This window comes from Rattus norvegicus, chromosome 19 (assembly GCF_021556685.1).
Source record: "Rattus norvegicus strain SHRSP/BbbUtx chromosome 19, alternate assembly SHRSP_T2T, whole genome shotgun sequence".
Classification (NCBI taxonomy): Eukaryota; Metazoa; Chordata; class Mammalia; order Rodentia; family Muridae; genus Rattus; species Rattus norvegicus.
Window position 1 is genome coordinate 48,174,884 of NC_141552.1, and position 22,578 is coordinate 48,197,461.

A 22,578-nucleotide genomic window follows, 5' to 3' on the forward strand; every position below is an offset into this window, starting at 1 on the left:
TAATATTGATTTTAGAAATTTGTTTTTCTAAAAGAGACAGATAGTAAATATTTTCAGTTTTGCAGGCTTGCTTTCTTGTTGGAGCTATTCATCTCTTCAGTTATAGTGTCTAAAGAGCTAAATACTGCACATAAACAAGTGGGTAAGGCTGTATTCCAAGAATGTGGTAATGCTAACCAAAATCAGGGTCTTACATATGGTAAATTATGTATACATACAGACGACAGATCTTTCATAGTTTTGTCAACAAAAGAAATGCAGAAAATAAACTCCGCCCTAACATTGCTGTATGTGGCTAAGATAATGTACTCCGTTTGATTAAAGAATGCTAACCTAAGTTTTCTCATCCACGCCATTCAGACTATGGGGTCAGATGTTTTCTTTCTCTCTTTTTAATGCTTTGTTTTAATTATTAGATTTTCTGTCTCCACAGGCTTAGGATTGACTGCCAAAAAACAATTAGAAGAACTTTTCCAAAATGCTAATTATTTGCCAGTGTTAATTCTTTTTATCAGATACCAAATGAGTTTCATCTCATATATTTTCAACCTTGTTTGAACTCCTGATCCTCCTGCCTATACCACCCAAATTCTAGGGTTACTGGTGTGTAAATCCCATCGCTTTAACCTAGATACCTCCCAAACTTTTATTTCTCTTGGCTGATAAGTAACCAGGAATATTTGTAATTATAAATAGGTGGTGTTGTTGGGAGAGAAGCTGTTATTTGGGCAAACCCTAGAGAAGATTAGGAAGTGTTGTGCCATTTAGGCATCTAGGGGGAAATGTTCTAGATAAGGAAAAAGGTCTTTTACCATTGTAAAGGTCCCAGAGTGGGAGCACACACTATATTTTATATAAACAGCAAATAGGCCAGTATGGCTAGTTAGACTAGGACGGGAGTAGGAGACGAGATAAGGGAAATAAAACAAGGAGCTGGTTTGTTGTTTTGTTTTTTTATTTTTTTTCTTTTCTTTTCTTTTCTTTTTTTTCGGAGCTGGGGACCGAACCTAGGGCCTTGCGCTTGCTAGGCAAGCACTCTACCACTGAGCTAAATCCCCAACCCCTGTTGTTTTATTTTTTGAGAAGTTTCTCTGTTTCCCTGGCTGTCCCGAAACTCACTCTGTAGACGAAGCTGGCCTTGAACTCAGAGATCTGCCTGCCTCAGTCTGCCTCTGCCTCCTGAGTGCTGGGATAAAGGTGTACATCACTACAGACTGAATTATAGATTTTTTTTTTTTTTAGGGAAGATGTTATTATATTTTTATTTGTATCTATGCATGTGAGTATACACAGGTAGAAATCAAAGGATACCTCGTAGGAATCTGTTTTATGTGTCAGTCCTGGGGATTGAATTAGGGTTATCAGGCTTGGCAGCAAGTGCTTTTGCCTACTAAGCTGTCTCATCTACCCAAAGGTGCTGGTGGTTGTTGTTGTTTTGTGGGGTTTTTTTGTTTGTTTGTTTTGTTTTTACTTTTATTTTTTAATTTCTCCTGTTTTATTTGTTTTAGTTTTTAAAGTCAGGGTCTCACATAGGTCAGACTGATCTTGATTTTGCTACATAGTTGAATCTGGTCTTGAACTTCTGATACTCTTCCCTCAACTTCCAGTATACTGGGTAAAATGTGTGAACCATTACATCTGGCTAGACATGGACTTTTATTCTGAATGAAATGGAGAGTGGTTTCAGGGTTCTTTGCAGATGAATGATATGGTTTGTGTTTGCTTTTGACAGGCTCACTCAGCATTTTAGACTGTGAGGGCCAAAGTGAAGTAGGGAAACCAGTTTGATTATTGAAGTAATCTTGGCAAAGCAGTAGAGGTGTAGTGAGAGGTGAATGTGTTCTGAAATAAAACCATCTGGATTTGTTTATGGATTGGATGTAGTGGGTGGGAAAGAGAGTACTAAGGACAGCTCTACCTCTTTGGCTAGAACAACTAGAAATATGGAAACCATGATCTGAGATGAGAAAGGCTGTGTTCAGATGGAGTAAGGAGCAGGTTTACTTAATTTACAACATGTGGATTTATGATGGTTGCTTGTTTTTACAGCTTCAGTTTCCTTACTTCCTATCCTGAACTCCCAGAGTTTAGCAGACTGCTTTTTAAAGTAACCCTTCATCTGTTTATCTTAAGAGTTGGAAAAAGGTCAACATGATTGAAATGCAGTTTAAATATAATAAAATGCTCCTAGTTTAATGGCATAGTTTTCACTTTAACAAATGTTTGTGTACATATGAATGCCTTTATGATTAATATAATGTTTCAACCACTCTCCTTTTCACAAATCTGGGATTGTTGTAGCTGTGTGGTTCTGGGTCAAGGTCTCTCTTGAGGCTACAAACTGTTAGATAGGGCTGGATAGTCTCTGAAGACTTGTCTAGAGCCAAAGGAAATACTTCTAAGCTCATATGACTTCTATTTCCAGACTTCTCTGGAATGCTTCTCTATACAGAGAAAATTAATGAAGTCACCATGCTTTTTATGACACTTCTCCAATCATTTGTGTCTCGTTCGGTTTATTAGCAGCTAGTCACTAAGTCTAGGGCATTATTACTCTTGGGTATGAATACAGGATGATGGACTCATTGGCCATGTAGGAGTCCAGCCACAATAATAATTCTTAAATTTAGTGTATTCAAAACAGCTTACAATGTTAATAAAGAAAAATAAATAATTCTTTTAAAATGGTAGTTTTGTGATTTAAGGAAATGGCTTCAGAAAATAGCCCCTTTTATTCATTCTTTGGCTTTTGTGATAGCAGGAGTATTTTTACCTAGGCCTATTGGCACAGGTCTATAATCCCAGCTTCTCAGGAAGCCAAGTAGGAGGATCAAAAGTTCAAGGCCTTCCTGACTTATAGAGTGTGTACAAGGATAGCCTCAGCAACTTAAGGAGACTTTATTTCAAAATAAAAGGCAAAAAGAGGGCTGAAAATGTAGATCTGTTGTAGAGCTCTTGCCTAGCACTGTGAGCCCTAGGTTCAACACCACCACCACCACACACACACACACACACACACACACACACACACACACACACACACACTCGGTTTTCCCCTCAAACCTAGCAGCTTTTGTTTTCATTTATTTTTATTAAAAAAAAATTTATACCAAGTGTCTTTAATAAGTAAGGTCTGTTAGTGACTGTTATCTATAAATGAGTACTTCGTGTGAGATCTAGTTAGAGCATAGTATTACATATTTTTGTTTTGAAGTACTTGAAACTTTCTTTGGGAGGACAGGGTCTAAGTATATAGTTCGGACTGCCTGGGACTCATTATATGAACCAGGCTGGCCTTGAAACATAAAAAGAAAATTGTATATGGGTGTTTTGCCTGCTTTGTAAGTATGTCTGTGCCCGGTGCCCATGAAGAGGCCAAAAGAGGACATTGGATTCCCAGGGACTAGAGGAGAGAGGATTATGAACTGTCTGCACATGGGTGCTGGGGACAGAACCTTGTCCTTTGGAAGAATAGCCAGTTCTCTTTAACTACTGAGCTGTCCCTCCAGCCCCATTGAAACAGTTGTCTAGTTGAACTGTCTGTATTTGGCATGCTGTTGGTTTTGTTGGCTTTAGATGGTGCCGGACATGGAACCCAGGGCCTTGAATGGGTTACTCAGTACTCTGCCACTAACTATGTTCCCAGCCCTTACCCCAGCTCTTAGTGTCTTTCAGGAAAGGTTTAAAATACAGTATAGTGGAAAGGTAGAGTCAAAGCTGATCACAAACTGCTTGCTTATTCTAAAGTGGTAAGCAGAATAAACCTCATGTGAGGATTAAATGAAGTATCAGAATATATGACAAATATATTTTGAAATTTGAATTGTTTTGAGACTAGTCTCCTGTAGCACAGGCTTGCTTCAAACTGTCGTTTGTTTTGCTTCTACCTCCCAAGTATATGGATTGTAGGCTTGAGCCAGTATGCTGAGCACTGAAAAAGCATCTTCAATTGCAAACCTTTCTCCAAAGCTAGGCTATTAGATGGTTCTGTAGGGTAAGTTGCAGCTGAATCAGAGTCAGTGATGTAGGATGACTTGGGTAAGTTCATTTCAGGTAGGCATGCAATGCTGCTGGGACACTTCATCTTCCCCAAGTAGTCCATCCTGGTGGCTATAAACCTTTGTAACCAAGATGCTTTTAATTCTTTTTTTTTTTTTTTCTTTTTTCTTTTTTTCGGAGCTGGGGACCGAACCCAGGGCCTTGCGCTTGCTAGGCAAGCGCTCTACCAGTGAGTTAAGTCCCCAACCCCTTTAATTCTTTTTACGCTGCTTCCTTTACCTAAGCTGTCAGATGACAGCTAGGAAAAGGCAGCTTATCAGAACTTAAATCATTCCTAAATTGAAATTTTATAGACTTGGCTCAATTTCTTTGCTCTTTCCTCTTAGGTCATATTTCCAATTATATTTTATTTCAGATGAATGCAGATGATTTTGGTTGACCATAATTAATAGTCTTGAGAGGTTACAATGGTTTCTTCCCCATGTAATCTGTGTTTTATAAAGCTTCACTGGGGTTTTGATTAAATGACTATATATGGTAATTGTATGATCCAGTTAGTCTAACAAGCATGAAAACTGATTTCAAAAAATGAACTTTATTGTTTTACTGTTCATTAACCCATTTTTCCACCCTACGGAAATTGACCGTTGTATTCCTGTACTGGATTCAGGAAGAGAGAAACTCTTCCCTAAAAGAATAATTTTAGTATGGTCCTACCCCTTTTTTTCTTTTTCTTTTTTTTTTTTTTTTTTTTTTTTTTTTGAGACAGGGTCTCACTAAGTAGACCAAGCTGGCTTCCTACTTACAGAACTCCTATCTGCCTCTGCCTCCAAAGTGCCAGAACTAAAGGCACCATGCTTGTCATAGGTATTTCTGATCCTTTTATCTTAGCCTTTCAAGTGCTGGGGAGTATAGGCTTGACCATGCTTAGCTTTAACTCATAAGAAGATAAAATAACAAAGCAACTTTTAACAGAATTTGATCTAATAGATGAAGAATTAAATTTTTGAGTAGGTTCCTCTGTTCTAAGATATATTATATTGCCTCTTATTTTCCTTCCTTCTTGATTTGTAACATTTTGTGTGTGTATGCGTGCGTGTGTCTGCGCGCATCTGTCTGCGCGCGTCTGTCTGTCACAAGGCAGCTGTGGGCATCGGTTCTCTTTCTTTCACCATGTGGATTCTAGGAATTGCAGCAGTTGCTCTCACCAGTGAGCCATCTTAGCAAATTTCAACTTTGACTAGTATTTTCAACTTAAAAACTGTGTATATCCCACAATCTGGGTATGGCTAGGACATAAATATGTACTGATGGCTCACAGAAGGAACCAATCATGAGTATTTTTAGAGGGAACAAAGGTGTGGAAAAGGGCTGTCATTTTCAGATGAAGTTCTTAGAAGAGGAAAAGCTAGATGAATCTCGGCTCTGTTGCAGATGTTTAAGGGCTGTTGGTTAGCAGCACTGTTGGGCCTGCCCACCTTCTGAGTTCTAACTCAGAAGCATACAGTGAAAGCAAGTAAAAAGTGTATAGAAAGCATAATACTGACATGTTAGTACAAGCTTTATTATGTGAAGAAGTATACAGAGCTCATGTTATTGGTCGCAGAGGTGTGAAACTCAGTCCTAATGTAGCCCAGACTGGCATTGAACTAGCCAAGAAGTACAGGATGCCCCTCCTGATCTTCTTGCTTTGTCCCAAGTGCTGGGATTTCACTGTGCCCAGCTCTTGTGTAGAAGTCTGAGGTCAGTTAACATAGAATTTTTTTCTTTTTTGAGATAGGTTCTTATTATAGCTCGGGCTGATCTCAAACTCAGTCCTTCTACTTTAGTGCAAGTACTAGGCTTACATTTTCTTGCCACTGTTCCCAGCAGCATACTAATATTATTGAATATGTGTTTAACTGTGTGGACATACAAGTTTCAAAAATATTTTCTAGTTTTCTATTTTATGGTTTGCCATTTGAACTATATGAAGTAGGTTTATATCTTGCGTCAGATCACTATAAGAGATACTACATGCAACCCAGTTATTTCGGAGGCAAGTATGAATGTGAATGAATGACTGTAGTGACTATCTGACCGTGACTGACTGCACTTAACGATCAGAAAGGACCATGCGGCTAAAGGAGCATGACTCAGAAAAGTTTTAGAGAGGAATCTGTGAACTAGTTCACAGAAATGGTTGCAGCTGGGCAGCAAGGCACATAGTTCGTCAGTGGGATCTTGTTTTCCTGGGTGCTTTTGGCCAGTCTATCATTTCAGCTAGCTTTTCTGATGACTCATTATTTTGTGGGTAGAACAACTGTTCATTGTCTAGGTGGGGGTGGGTAGGGAGCTAGCTCTTTGCCTTAGGAAATGCCTGCCAGGTAGAGCATTGGCATTGGTGGGAATGTGTATGTTAGCAGTGTTGCTGTGGTGCTCTGTGTTTCACACATTTTACTTACTTTGATCTCTCTAATTTTACTAAAGGAGATACTTTCATTGATTATAAAATGTGAGGAATCTGGTGCTAAGTGAAAAGTTTTGAAGGCCAGGCATTATAGACAGTACACACGTATAATCCCAGTTTTTAGGAAGTTAAGACAAGGAGTTCCAGCCACACTGAGCTACATAGTGAGACCCTGTCTCAAAAACAGAAACCTCAAATAAACAATAACAACTAAAAATAAATAGTTTGGAAATGTTAGTACAAGGAAGCTAAGAGCTTTTTTCTTGCTCTTTTATTAATAAGTATTTAAATATTTATTATGGGAGCTTGGAGAAATGACTTAATGGTTAAGAGTACCAGCAACTGTTTCAAAGGACTCTGGTTTTATCCCTAGCACCCCAGGGCAATTCAAAACCATTCATAACCCCAGTTCAGCAGATCCAATGGATGTGCCTTTGCTTTTCTGGCCTTTAGGACACCAGGCAAGAAAAATTGGTACACAGACATACATGTAGGCAAAGCACCAGTATACTTAATAATTTTTAAAATTTTTAAATATTCATAAACTAAGGGGTATTCATTTTCTTTTAATGTTTCCCTGGCATTTCAGTTTATAGACTAGGCTCAGAAAGAAACATTTTGAATGTTAACTGTTTGTTGGTTTGTTTTTTTGGTTTATTTTTTAATTAGGGTTTCTTGGTAGTCCTGACTTTCTTGGAACTCATTGTAAACCAGGCTAGTTATAGATCAGGCTAGTCGTAGACCAGGCTGGCCTCAAACTCACAGCCAAACCCCTGCTTCTCCTTCCTGAATGTTGGGATTAGAGGCCTGTGCCACCATTCCCCCCCCCCCCCCCGCTTATCTGTTTATTATAGAGAAATGAGATACTCCCCAATTAAAAGATTATCTTTTTTTTTTTTAAGAATGAAGTCTTTGCTTGCTTTTGTCAATAGCTTTGAGGTTGGTTTCTGTACATATTGGTTTGTTACTCAATTACTAATGTGCATTGTGTATTTGTAAATTGACAATTATGCTGCTTTACTTATCACAAAATTATCTTTAGAATAACTTAAAACATGGAAATACTTTCAGTCATAGCTTTTCTACTTTCAGTTTGCTTCACCTCAGCTACCTAGGAACTAGACATATCCCATTGTCAAAAAAAATCCCTTTTTTAAACATAAAACATTAAAATGCCACATTTTGTCAATCTGAGGTTATTGAAGACCATCTGTTTATATTTATAGTATATCTGAATAGGCAAACATTGTTTCTAACTATTTACTATCTGTTTAAACTAGGAAACACATTTCTGTAACTAAACTAGTATCTAACATGACCATGAGTTTGATTGACTGGCTACTAGCTTGTGTTATTTAATTATCCTAAACAGTCTGTAATACCAGCCTTCAAAAGGACTAGAATTAACAGTGCATTTTTAAGAACACATAGATACAATACCTTAAATGAGAGCTGAAACATATATACAGAATATATTATAACAATATAGCATTAATCTGTATCAATATACAGTTTATACCAAACATAAAATATTTGGTTTGTTCCTTGGTTTAGAAGTAGATTAAATAATCTACCCTTTTATTCTATTATTTCTATAAAAATATAATAAACTATCAATGTACAGTTTTGGGATTGTAGCTAGAAACTGCTCTTTCCTAAAATGGGATCAGCATAGTAGAGGACAGACAGCTGAGCTGAAGGTACCACTGCTGCTTCCGAATTGCTTATTCTTAGAACAAGCAGCCTCAAGACCCTCAAAGAAGGAAATATTATTGTACAAGCTAATAAATGAGAAGTTGATTGGATTTCCTTATACCTTTCTTCTGACACTTAAATTTCAGAACGCAAGTTTACTAGCTATTTAAGGAGAGAGGGTGGAGTTAAAAGAAGTTTGAGGTTAGGGATCTTGTTCTGTGGTCATACTAGCACACACAAAGCTTTAGGTTTGATCCCCAGTAACAAAAATAACCCTCCCCCTCCCTCTGTTCTCTCTGTCCATTTACCGGGAGAAAGTACTTACTGTCTTATATTCTGTACTACAAAGATCTTGGTGTCTGTCTATGAAGGAGGATTAGCAGTTTTTACCATCATACTGAATGCTGTTTTCCTTTGCATACCCTTTTGAGAATCTAATGAAGCAATAAATTCTTTAGGGGAAAAAAAACACCTGGATTCAAAAGTAAGTAATTACTCAGAATTTTACAAAGTGTCTGGTCTTACTGAAATGAACCTATAAATTCAAACCACCTTCTGGGTTTTCTGAACACTAATCCCTAAATTTGGGAGACAGAGGCATGTGAATCTCTGAGTTTGAAGCCAGCCTGATCTAGTTACAAGTTCCAGGCCAGCCAGAGCCACATGTGAGACCCTGTCTGAGTAAAATAAAATGAATCTGTTATCCAGTTATGGTAGTAGATCTGTAGTCCCTGAACTCCAGAGGCTAAGACAGGAAGCTTGAGTTTGAGGTTAGCCTGAGCACTAGCAAGTAAGGAGCACCCGGCCTGTAAAGCTGTATAATTAGACCTGGTCTGAAAAAGATCAAAGGGTTGTGTTTATGACAAAAACCTTAATATAAATAAAGGTAGTACTAAAAACTTGAGGGACCTGAGGTCCTGTAATATTGAGCTGCATAAGACACCTAACTAAGGGAAACGTCAACCTAAGATAGAATGTGTTTTCATTTGCTTAGCTTTGCTATTCATAGTCTGCTCTGCACTGTTTTCTTCTGTGCAGATTGAAAAGCTGGACTTTATTAGAGTTCTTTATTGGTCCCAATTTCCAACTTATTCCTCAAGGAATCTTTCTTCCTTCTTCCAGATTTGAACCCATAGTGTTAGTGATCACCATATTTATTATATTAGCCCAGATCTCTTAGAAAATTGAAATCTTCTATATTTCTTTTCTCTCTAGATTTGTCTACTATAAGTGATTTAATAATTTTGACTTTTTTTTCTGCTTATCACTTAGTATAATATTGGGTTCATCTGTGTTATAGAAGCAATACGTGACTTTTGTTGTTTGAGTTTTTGTTTTGCTGGTGTCTGTGATGATGGGTTTGGTTTGATTGACAGTCATCTTGTATAGCACAGGCTGACCTTGAGTTTGTACTGGTCCTTCTACTCTGGCCTTTCAAGTAAGTGCTGGAACTAGAGGCATGTGCCATCATCATGTCCTGCATTCATTTCCTTTTTATGACCAAATAATATATTAATGTATTAATATATTATTAATTAACTAATATTAATTAACTAATATTAATTAATAATTAATATTAATATGATCTATATTAATAATAGAGTTGGATAATACAAGCATATTTATTGAACTTCTTTTCTGGCTTGAATGTTGGAAAATTTGAAGCTATAAGTTGAAAATAAAATAATTTATATAATTTGGATTAAACATGACATCAAAAATACTGATGTTTAGCTCTTGAGTTAAACTCTTCTAAACCACATTTTACCTTTTTAAAAATGAGTCACTTTTAAACCTGTGAAATCTCATTCTGCAGTATTTAACTTTTTAGAAAGATAAGCTGTTTTGTTGCGTCCTGTGATTTGCTGCATCTATAAACCAGTTTGTTAAGACTTTGTGGAATCCATTTTCTATAACATAATTTTTTCCTGGACAATTGAGCTTCATTTTGGGACATACAATAACATTTCTTTTCAAAGATTGAAATTAGGCATCATTTTCAGTGAAACAATGCCTTTGTGTTTAAATGACATTATTAAATTAACATTACAAAATACCAGCTGTTAAGAGACAGCGGTATATTTTCTTCAGACTTTGAAGCCTGCTGTTCATGAGTATAAAAACACCAAACATTTACTTTGAATATTACTTTGAACACAAAACTGTTTATTTCAATGTGAACTTTAAGTAAATCACCAGGATCATCAAATGTTATTTTAAATTAGAAGTCCAAACATTATTCTTCATAACAAATGTATCCATTTTCTAAAGCCATTTAGAAATTTCCCAAAACATATTAATGGTGCTCTCCTTTTCATGAAAGATTTATAAAGAAGTAAAAGACAAGCTTTAAAAAGTGAATTACATAAAGGAAATATTTTTTACTGTAAATGTTAATATGAATAAGCTAAAAAATTGTAGAATCTGCAATTTTAAAAAATATAAACCATTTGTGAAGAAAACAAATGTGGTTTAAAAGTAGCATGAAGTTGACTTTTGCTCAGCTATTACATGAGAAGAATTACCCATGGTTTGTATCAGGAGTTAGCATACTGTCTCTACCATGTGCTCTAAGGACCAAAGTCCTCACTGGAGGTATGGTAAGTCAAGTCCTTTGATGTAGAGTACAGTGGGATATTGTACTTAGATTTCTCTGGGGTGTTGCATGGGAGGTGAGTATTGTCACTTGACACACTGATAGAGTCAATGTGGCTGGACTCAATGGTATGTAGTTGTGCTTACCAGCACAGAGAAGATGAATGAAGAAAAAGTTCAAGGTCACTCAGCTACTTAGTGGCCAACCTGTGTCTCAAAAAAGGATAAATAAACAAATAAGTAAATAAATAAATTTATAATATGGAAAGAAATGAGCACTTATCAGAACAAAAGGAAATATGTGGTTAGACGGTTGTAACTATAACCTTAGACTGTTTCCCTTGCTCCAGTGGGAGGAGAAATAGAACCTTATGTTTTTAAAGATCTTCTTTCTTTTTTAAATAGAGATTGGTCCAACATAGTTTATTGAACTTTTATTTTTAAAAGAAGTTGTTTAGCATAAGGAGAAAAACGTACATATGTAACATAAAGGCCTAAAACCTGTACTTTCATGTTACCACTACTTGGGGAGTAACTTTTCTATTGTTTATAAACTGACAGTTTTTAATACGTATCCCTGAAAACAAAAAGTCTAAAACTTTGCTCAGGAGACCACTTAATTTGGATGGATGGATAGATATAGATACAGATATAGATATTGGGTGTAAACACACACACACACACACACACACACACACACACACACACTGTTGCTGTCTTCAGACACACCAGAAGAGGGCATCAGATCTCATTATAGATGGTTGTGAACCACCATGTGGTTGCTGGGAATTGAACTCAGGATCTTGGGAAGGGCAGTCAGTGCTCTTAATCTCTGAGTCATCTCTCCAGCCCCCAGCTTTTCTCTTAAAAGAAACGTTCCTACTATTTTTCGGTCATGTTAAGTAATAAAGATGCCAGCTTTAGCTCATGAAGCACTAGATTTGTCTGGTGACAACATATTTGTGTACATAGATGAAAATCTCACTTATGAAGATGTGTTCGATTACTTGTAGCTTTGAAAATTCATTGGAGTTTTATTCTATACTTTAAATATCTTACTTAAGGTAGTAAATGATTTAAATTTATGCTGATTTTTATTTTGTAATAAGTGAGGTAGAAAAAATTTAAAGGAAAAAAGATTAAGTAGTCAGGTATGATGGACACAAGCCTACAATCCCCATACTTGAGAGATAATTACAAGAAGATCATCAGTTCAAGACCAGCCTGTGCTTCATGCTGTTCTTTCTGAGAAAGACAGAGACAGACAAACAGACTTTAATTATTGTTTTTATTACAATTATTTAAAATTTGAGATTATAATATAATCACATCATTTTCCCATTCCCTTCTCCTTGACTACTTTTGTTTTCTCTTGTTTGGGTTTTGTTGTTGTTTTTTGAGACAGGACTTCTCTTTGTAGCCCCAGGCTAGCCTGAAACTCAAGTAGATTAACCTGCCTTTGCCTCACAAATACTGGGTCTAAAGACTTGTGCCACCAAGCCTAGTGGGTATGGTGACTCTAAAATGTAATCTCAGCATTTAAAGTGGAAGTAGAATGATTCTGAGTTCAGAGCCATCGTGAGATCATAACAATTTGACATTAGAGCAGAGAAGATTGTAGGACTATGATAAATTCCTCTCTTGGTTTCATATCTGTGTCATACAATATCTGTCTTGACAACCATTCTTTACATTTAAATCCTTATCAAGAAAAATCAGCTAATGTGAGAATTAATGTGATTGGAAGCCTGGGTTTGGAAATTCTACTAAAGTGACTTGCTCTGATGTCATTTATTTACTTGGAAACTTGGGGACTGTATTGGTTAATCTTTAGAGAGGATAGTATAAAACTGGAAACTTTTAGATCACCTCTGTGTGAGGATGTTGGTATTTTCTGATAGTGCAAAAGGTTTATAGGATGGATATTGTTTAACTCAGTAAATTAGAAATAAAGTTTATTGATAACTTTTAAATTTATGGCATAAAGTGTATTACATATTTTACATTTTTCAGTGATGTTACAGCATCCCAGAGTGTTCCTTTTGGATATTTCTCCAATATACAACTGTCTATAACTATAGTCCTATTGAATCCAGTGCCCTCTTCTGGTGTGCAAAGTGTACATTTAGAAAAAAGCCTCCATATGTGTTGCATGATGTTTTATCACACTGTGAACCCCCAAGATTGTGTCATTTACAGAAAAAAAGTAGTGTGGCTCAGCCCTTCACACACGCTTTTAATCCCAAACTATGAAGGTAAAGTTAGTTTGTAGAAGGAAGCACCCAGATTTGGAAGTGATGTCTAATTGAGTGACAGAGTGACAAAAGAGAAAGATTTGACAGAATAGGATATGCCCAACTCTCATGAGAAGAGAGAACAAAGGAAAGCTGCATGAGGAGCAGTACAGAGAAAAGAGAGAGAAGGCAATTTTGCCAGGACAATTGTAGAGAGAGGACTAGCTAGACACAGATAAAGACTGAAGCCTGAAGATCAGAACATATTGCCAAAAGTTAGTATGAAGCCAAGGAGAGCGATTCAGGAGAAGCTGAGAGAAGCCAGTTTGAATCAGTTAACTTGGAGAGGAGTTTGAGCTGGAACAGCTAAGTTGAACTAGCCTGCCAGAGCTCAGAAAGACCTAAGAAGGGGTAAGCTAATTCAGCAGCAAGTCTGAGAGACTAAGAACATTCTAGGTTTAGATAAGATACTCATGCTAGAAGCTTCCAGGATTAGGTCTAGGTTAACAGACAGGCAGTAAGCCCCAAGAGACAACAATTACAACAGGAAAATAAAAGTTACACACACACACACACACACACACACACACACACACACACACACACACACACACACACTTGTTTATGTATGTCCTGAGGAAGAAAACTATTTTTTTGTTTTCACCAGTCTTTTTTATGTTTTTTAGGTATACTTGAAAGCCCCCATGATTCTGAATGGAGTATGTGTTATATGGAAGGGCTGGATTGATCTCCACAGATTGGATGGTATGGGTTGCCTGGAGTTTGATGAGGAGCGAGCCCAGGTAGGATGATTTCAGTCTTTGCTGGGTATAGTTCTTTTATTTAGTCCCTAAACTTGTCTTTGGGGAACTACTTTACCTTATCTTTAGAGAAGTATGTTTGGGACTCATGAGATGATTTAGCAGGTAAAAGTCACCTAAGGACCTGAGATTGATTCCCAGGACCCACATGGTAGAAAGAGCCAACTCCTCTGACCTCCATACACATGCTATGTAACTGGTGTTCACCCATACACATGTATATACCCACAAAGTAAGCAAAATATAGAAACCCCCCCCCTTTCCCATCTCCCAAGACAAGGTTTCTTTGTGCAACTGCCTTGAACTTAAGAAATCTGCCTGCCTCTGCTGGGATTAAAGACACGTGACACCACTGCCTGGGCTTAATAAAATTTTTTAAAATTTATTTTTATTTTATGTTTGTTGGTGTTTTGCCTACATATAAGTTTAAGGTTGTCAAAGTCCTGGAACTTGGGTTACAGACAGGTGTGAGTTTCCATGTGGGTGTTAGGAATTGAACCTAGGTCCTCTAGAAGAGCAACCAGTGCTCTTAACTACTGAGCCATTCCTCCAGCCCAGATTTTTTTTTCTTTTTTTTTTCCGGAGCTGGGGACCGAACCCAGGGTCTTGCGCTTCCTAGGTAAGCGCTCTACCACTGAGCTAAATCCCCAGCCCCTCCTTTAAAAGATTTTTAAAGAGTAAAAAGTTTTAGGGTTATTTTTGCTCTGATGAAACACCATGACCAACAATTGGGAGGAAAGGGCTTATTTGGCACCCACCACTCACAGTGGGCTGGGCCTGTCATCAAGTAAGAAAATGCCCTAAGGCTTGCCTATAACCTGATCCCATGAAGACATTTCTTTATTGAGGCTTCTTCCTCTGTGATAATTTTAGCTTGTGTCAAGTTGACACAAAACCAGCTGACATAATATGCTCACGCAGTGAATAATCTTGAAAGTGTTGAGGACTACATTCCAGTCCTAATTTTGGAAGTCTTTCCTTCAGTGGAAATCAACTGGTTCATCATTGGATTACCTGTATCTGTCTGGTGGGAAGTTAAAAGTCCAGTAAATGATGCTTTCCAATATTTTTTATTGGTTTATTGGGACAGTATGGGGGAGAGGAAGAGAAACAATTGTAAAAGCAACATATGAGAAAACCTTTTTTAGATTGACTGAGGATCTTGCCAAATAACCTCCCTAAAAGGCATTAATAAACTGGACAAAACTTGTTTTAAAACAAGGAGACAACTGGGTGGCACATACCTTTCATCCCAACCCTTGAGGAGCAGAGGCTAGTGGATCTCTATGAGTTCAGGTTCAGCCAGGGGTACAGAGTGAGTCCCTTTCTCAAAACCAAACCCAATCCACTGTTGTAAGTACTTTGGAAATTGACCAAAGGATACAGATTGAGATGCCTATGTTCAGGCAGAGCTTTTGATTTTTGTTAAGATCAGTAAGTCTGTGATATTTTAGTCAGAAGCTGCTGCCCTTCCCAAGTCTGTGGTCCTTTAAGTTGTTCTCTGGGCAAGCCATAAGGGCCGCTAGCTCTGCTGTCATGTTTAAGAGAACTCTTTTCCCAAGAGCACAACTTGAGAGGGTGGGATCCACACACAGAGGTGTTAGAAAGCAACAGGTTTCATTGGCAGATAATCTAGCAAGGTTATTGTTACAGGAAACAACAAGGTAACAGACCAGGCAGAATTTGACCATCCCATGTAGATACAGGGAAACAGATAGCTAAAGTGGCCTAACCAAGACCACATGCATGTGGTCTGAAAAGCTTGTGCAGGCTATACCTGCTCCAAAAAGAAAGAAGGCTTGTGGAAGCACTTACTGCATGTATAAACACAGAGTGGAGTTGGTAAACTCTCCAAACTTGGGAACCATTTGCCCAAGCTATACATTACTTTACCTACTGACCCATTTTTTTAATCCCATTTTTTGGAGAGGAGTATTCTATGTGTAGAGGTATTTTGCCTCTGTGTATGTCTATGCACTATGTATGTGTCTCGTGTTTATGGAGACCAGATGAGGGCATTGCATCCCTGGGACTGGAGTTACAAATGTTGTGAGCTACCATGTGAGTTCTGAAGACTCCTGATTTTGTTCAGTCTGGTATCTTAACTCCAAAGCTCATGTGACCCTCCTGTCTCAGCCTTCCATGTGGTGGGTACAGGTACCTGTCACAATGTTCCACTCCAACTTTGTAATGTTGACTCATCTGGCCGCTTTATGCATATTTTCATATAAACAATGAAAAGACAAGTTAGTATGACACATGGCCGCAGAGACTAAAATTTTGCAAATTCCTCTAATCTTTGCCTGAGGCTGGATAAAGTTACTTGTCCTTAGCCATTCGTCTCCTTTCATGGTGAACAGTAATTTAATTAGCAAGGTAGTATCCTTAAAGGGAGATGTTAGAGGACAGCATGGCACTGGTCATTGCCCCTCAGCTTTCCTAGTTTGCCATTTTCAGAGAGTAAGAATTCTTTTCACTATGCACACATCTCACTTGTCACCAGAAAAGACCATGACAGAAGTTGGAACTAAGAAATTGAGAAATACCAAGTCATTTTTTTTTCTATATCAACTAGTAATACTTTTCAGTGACTTCATAGAATGAGTTTATGTGCATTCTAGAGTACACAGTGTCTCAATAACTTTCTTAGGGAATTATGTCATTGTTCCTGTATACTCTCATTTTATCCTCATAATTCCTGTTGTACATAATCACAGTTGATAACTTCATGTGGATTTGTTAATTAGGTTTATTTGCCACTGACCCCAGCAGCTGTATGGTAAAAAAAAACACTATTGTTTCATGTTGTATTAATAGCACCAAGTACAGTGGCCTACCCATAATAAAGGCTGAGTAAATTTGTGAAATAAATGAAAAAGTGATAAGAACCAGTAAGATGACATAGTATAAAGACACTTGTCACCAGACCTGGTGACCTTTGATCCACAAGCCCCACAAAATAGGAAAATGCAGGTTTTCTCTAATCTCTACATCTCAACTGCAGTGTGTGCACAGATGCGCAAATGTATGCACTTAAACTGAATGTAGTGATTTTTTTTTTTTTTTTTAGAAAAAGAAGGTGGTATGCCTTGTCATCCTAGTCCCAGTTTATATAAACTTACGAACAGACAGCATTCGCTTAGAGCTGTATAGAATATTCTGAAAGTATAGTAGAAAAGAGTAATTATCTTTAGTTATGTGTATGACTTTTATATGTCCATAAGTACTTATAATGTAATAGTGCTTACTGAATACTGTCTTAAGCATTTTTGTTTGTTGTCTTGCACAATTTTAACAAAGGTGTGAAATATTATTATGCCTGTATTTTATTTTTTTATTTTATTTTTTCATTTTTTAATGACGAAAACAAAAATACATCTAAAAGCGAACTTGACCTTGGCCTCCCGCCTGGCCTTGCATTTCATTGCTGAGTCTCTGAACACATCCTTGTTGACAGCAGTTTTGTCCAAGGGGATATCCACAGAGTACCTTGTGGGCATGAGGTGATTGTAGTTATAAACTTTCACAAAGGACTTGATCTTGGATCGCTTGGTGATCTTCTTCTTGCCCATGGCGGCTGTCACTTTTCTGGGATAGCGGTCAATTCCAGCCACCAAGGCATGGCTGTAAGGGCGGTTGGAGGTGCCATCATCAATGTTCTTCACGATGATGGCTTTGCATCCGGAAGTAGCGCCCAGCCAGGACCAACACCACTTTCCTGGGTTTCATGAACTTGCCCATTTCGACAGCAAGCAGCTGGCACCCAGCAAAAAGGAAAGCTATGCCTGTATTTTAAATAAATTTACTGAAGCTTAGAAAAATTAGGTATCTTTCCTTGGATCCTAAGACTAGAAAGTAATCATAATGTGTTTTGGAGGCTGGAGATATGGCTCAGCAGTTAAGAGAACTGACTTCTTTTCTAGAGAACTGAGGTTCAGTTCTCAACACCCAAGTAGCAACTCATATCAAAGAATTCTACACCAGGGAAGTCCATCAACCTCTTTTGCCTCTACAAGCCCCCAGATACACAAGTAGTGCACAGACATACATGCAGGCAAAATACCCCCCCCCCCCCAAAAAATACTTCAGGAAAGGAAAAAGAATGTTTCTAGGTTCTGGAGATTGGACCTGGGGCCTTGTGTGTGCCAGGCAAATGCTTTACCACTAAGCTCCATTTTCAGCCCCAGGTATGGGAATGTCTTTCTGCTATCTTTCCGTGCCCTCACCATGGTGCACATGAAAGTCCTGGAAGATGTTCTCAAAAGCAGCAACAAGGGCTGGAGAGATGGCTCAGTGGTCAAGAGCACTGGCTGCTCTTCCCGAGGTCCTGAGTTCAAATCCCAGCAACCATATGGTGGCTCACAACCATCTGTAAGGAGATCTGATGCCCCCTTCTGGTGTGTCTGAAGACAGCTACACGTATACTTATCTATAATAAATAAATATTTAAAAAAAAAAAGCAGCAACAATGCTGAGAAAAGAGGCAAGCACCAGGTCTTCAGGCCATGCTTTTAAATCAAGATTTGGTTCATAACTGTGTTGATACGAAGTGTGGCTCCATTGGAGAATCTGGTGTCATTGATGATAACAGCTGGGGAAATCATAGGCACTTCATAGGCAGGTTGAACAAGTGTAGAGTGATCAGCCCTAGATTTGATGTGCAACTTAAAGACCCAGAAAATAGAACAGTCTACTCCAACTTGTTACTTAGCTTCAATGTACTGACAGTCTCACCTGGGGTCGTGGACCAAGAAGAATCAAGACAAAAACACAGAGGAGGGAAAATCTTGGTGTTCTTTTTCTAGAGATATAAAACAGGTAAATCAAAGGAGGCCTCTATGGACTGTGAAAAATAAACATTAATCTTGTTAACATAATTTATTCACACAGTAAAGTAGCTAGCATAGTCAGATCCAGCATAACATTTATTACAGTATCAGGAGCCCCTGGCCCACTGCAGCAATCCTGCAGCTCTGTCTTATTTGCCAGGTGGCTGCTAACTCTGAACATTGTATCAATTCCCAGGAAAGAATAATTGTGAGAGCTCTTTTACATAGCTTGGAAAATCTTATTAGGTGTCTTCTGCTGTTACCTCATTGGCAGAAGTAAGTTACACTGCCAACTTTTGTACTGTTCTTGGGAAGTGAGTATTGATGGCCTTTTTTTTTTTTCTCTCTCTTTTTTGGTATTGTTCTATTTTCTGAATCTTAGTTTCTGCAAGCATACCATTAAAAATATAAGTGCATACTATATATGACTGGCAAAGCTTGAACATTTTATGTTGAAGAGAGTAGGCAGTGAGGGAGCCTTTAAGGTTAAGAGTCATTGTGATTACATTGTGCTTTAGATACACATGAATAGCAGAGGGAGCATTGAGGTGCCTTAACAGAAGGGAACAGGGACCGATTTTGAGAGAGACTTATAATAATCTAGTTTACAGTTCTTTGGGTTCCAAATTAGAAAAATATTTATAGAAATTAAGATGGCAAAATAAAAGCAGCAAATAGGTAGTCTGCTAATCCAGTTTACAGAGGTAAGAAAAAGGGGCTACAAATTAAAGATGGTTCAGATTCCTGTTAGAATGTGGTGCCACATGTCAGTTATTCCAGCGCTGGGGAGGCAGAGGGATTGTGTTTCAGACCAGCCAAGAGCTGTAATGAGACCCTCACTGCAATATAAAAATACCTCTGAAATTAGTGCAGGATGGGGGGATTAGTATTGATATTTTAAGAATTACTCTTCGATTGGTTTCTTTCCCAAAAAATCCCCAAATTTAGTCATTTTTACATAAATCAAAATAATTATTTCATGTACCCTGACAGCAGGAAGATGCATTAGCACAACAGGCCTTTGAAGAGGCTCGAAGAAGAACTCGAGAATTTGAGGATAGAGACAGGTCTCACCGGGAGGAAATGGAGGTGAGAGTTTCACAGCTGCTGGCAGTAACTGGTTAGTACTTTCCCCAAACTCTCAGGCTGTGTTTTTGATGTTTGTGCATAATGTGTTTTTTGGTTTAACTTTGTCTTTTATTTTTAAAAATTGTATATTCTTGCTTGAATTAATTATATGCAATTGTTTATAATTTTAAGGTTGTATATGGATTTCTCATTTATTGGTCTTCACAAAAAATGTATATGTATGTGATACATTTTCTTTTCATTCATTGATTCAGGTATCTTTGTTCCACCTCTTGCTGCTCCGCTTTCTGAGTACTGGGATTACAAGAGTGTGCCATCACACAACTACTTGTAAAATGTACCTCTTGTTAATATAGAGCATGATCAAAACATTATTTAAAACATTACTAAAATACTGGCAGGATGGTTCAGCATTAAAGGCTAGGCTCACAACCAAAAATATAAAACATTACTAAAAAACCTTAAAGGCAAATATTATTGTCTACTTTTGTATGATTATTTACCTTGATTTTGAAAGTTACAAAGATAGGTTTCTTTATTTTCTCACATGCTAGGAAGGTTACATAGATGTTTTATCACATGATTATCACTGGGAATGACCATCTTGAAACAGAATAGTCTTCGTCATTTGTTTAACTCTTTAGAGGATAGCTTAATATTTTCAAATACCCTTAAGAATGGAGTTAAATGGGAAGAATGGAATTAAATGGAATTAGTTAGTATACATTTAGAGATTAGAGAAATAAATCTAATAATTTTTAATTTATTATGAAGTAAAATACAGATTATATCTATATAGAAGGAATATGTAGGCTGATGAATTACGATAGATCTAATCTCCTAATAACTACTTTCAAGATAACAAAGTAAAACTTTGATATCACACCAATCCCCTCTGTATGCATATATGATTATAACCTTTCTCTACTCAAAAGTAATCATTATCTCAGTTTTTATAGTAATTACCTTCTCTTTCTGTATGGTGTTAGTACATGCTTAGTCTTTCTATATAAAATCGTTTCCTGATTTAAATGGACTTAGTTGAAAAAGTTAATACTTAACTATTTTTGAATTAAATACATTCTTGGGGAATATAAATTCTGTCTCCCTCTACCTTCTTTCCTCCCCACTGATTTTCTGGTGCTAGAGCTCAAGCTTGGGGCTGTTCTTCATTCTTCTATACCCACAGCTTAAGAAACACAAACTTTGAAAAAGCCAGTAAAGCTGACCCAGTGGTAATGGGTTATCAATGCTAATATATATATATCATTAAAGTTGTACACGGTTCCCATTTGGTAATTTGACTGGCTGTTCTGGCAGAGGACCTAAATTAATTCCCAAAGCCCACAGTGCAGTTTGTGTGTGAAACTTTACAGTTCTTGATGTCTTATATTTCTTATATTTTGCTTGTTGTACTGTATGAAATGTACTTTGCTACCCATTCATCGGGTTCAGCTTAAGTTATATCAAGCCCTTCTCAAGTCTTTTTTTGGTTCTTTTTTTTCGGAGCTGGGGACCGAACCCAGGGCCTTGTGCTTCCTAGGCAAGCGCTGTACCACTGAGCTAAATCCCCAACCCCCCTTCTCAAGTCTTAACCATCTTCTACTTTGGAATTTCCACAGTGCTTAATTTTTTCCTCTCTTATTTTCCCTTTCTACCTCTCCTGACTTGGACCACTTTCCTTCCTTCCTCTTGCCCCTCTTACGCTTATTTTTTTCTGTGTGTGGTTTGTTTGCTTTGGGGTTTTGTTTGTTTGTTGAGACAAGGTCTCATCTAGCACAAGCTCACCAGGAAATCCCTGTATAACCAGAACCAGAGTTAGACTATTGATCCTCCTAACTCTAGCTTGTAAGTGCTGGAGGTAGAAGCATATGCTGCCACTCCCACCTACCTCTTAGTTATGTTTGAGCATTTATCAAGCTGTATGTTGAAACAGCTATAAATATATCTGTCCTTCCCTTCCTTGAGATCCCATAAAATGAAGACCTTATTCTCTGTGTCCCCGAGTTATACATAGTGTTTGTGCATTGTGTTTACTTGGTAAATGAACTTCTTTCAAAAAAGTTTGTTCTGGCCCTGGGTTCGGTCCCCAGCTCCGAAAAAAAAGAAGCAAAAAAAAAAAAAGTTTGTCTGAGAGCTAGAAGTATTTTGTTTTATTTTGTTTTGAGACAAGGTTTCTCTCTGTAGCTCTAGCTCCCCTAGAATCACTTTGTAACCTCAAACTCCAAAGAAATCCACTGCCTCTTCTTCCTGAGTTTGGGAATTAAGAAAGTACACCAACACTCTTAGCTTCTACATAGATTTTAATAAAAATACTTAAATTTGATGATTTGTGTTAATTGACTAAAAGTGTACACAGCTTTCAGACTTGCCAAAAAGTTGGTGCAAAAACAGGCAACTGCAGTGTCACTTGTCTGTGCAAAAGCACTTCAAAGGAAGATGGTGGCAGTAGAAGGCAAAGCATGTAGGTCAGTCCTGCTTGGGAACTTCACAGAATATAGTTGGAGAGATTCAAAAGAAAAATGTGTTTGTCAGCTGAACAGACTGGGGAAAACTTCTGTGCAAAGAAATGAACAAATATTGGATGGAGCTTGTCAAGCCAGAGAGTATGGTCAGCCTTTCTGCAATAAATGCATACATTTTCAGCAATAACCAAGAATTAATGGAACAGTTACTTAGAAGTTTTCATACCTATCTTGGGTTAGAGAAAGTTTTTGTGACAGATCTTACTGTGTAACTCTCAAGCCAGAGAATCTCCTAGTGCTAGGATTAAACATATGCCACTGTGTTTAGCACAGATTGTCTATTTTAATAAATACTTTTTTTTATTAGTTTACAGTGTTGTCACTTGAACATATTTTGATGTT

The 22,578-nt window shown here is 37.5% G+C and overlaps 1 protein-coding gene and 1 pseudogene across 4 annotated transcripts in view; one reads left to right on the forward strand and one right to left on the reverse strand.

Moving 5' to 3' along the window:
• Positions 1 to 22,578, forward strand: part of Cbfb (core-binding factor subunit beta) — a 43,563-nt gene that overhangs the window by 9,646 nt on the left and 11,339 nt on the right. For 2 of the 4 annotated variants that reach the window (NM_001013191.1, XM_087594836.1), the window contains 2 exons: positions 13,659 to 13,775; positions 19,616 to 19,742. In NM_001013191.1, coding sequence (NP_001013209.1) covers positions 13,659 to 13,775; positions 19,616 to 19,742 — 244 coding nt within the window. The remainder of the gene's footprint in view (positions 1 to 13,658; positions 13,776 to 19,615; positions 19,743 to 22,578) is intronic. The other 2 variants (XM_087594834.1, XM_087594835.1) reach the window with 1 other exon arrangement.
• Rpl27-ps10 (ribosomal protein L27, pseudogene 10) lies at positions 17,141 to 17,573 on the reverse strand (annotated as a pseudogene).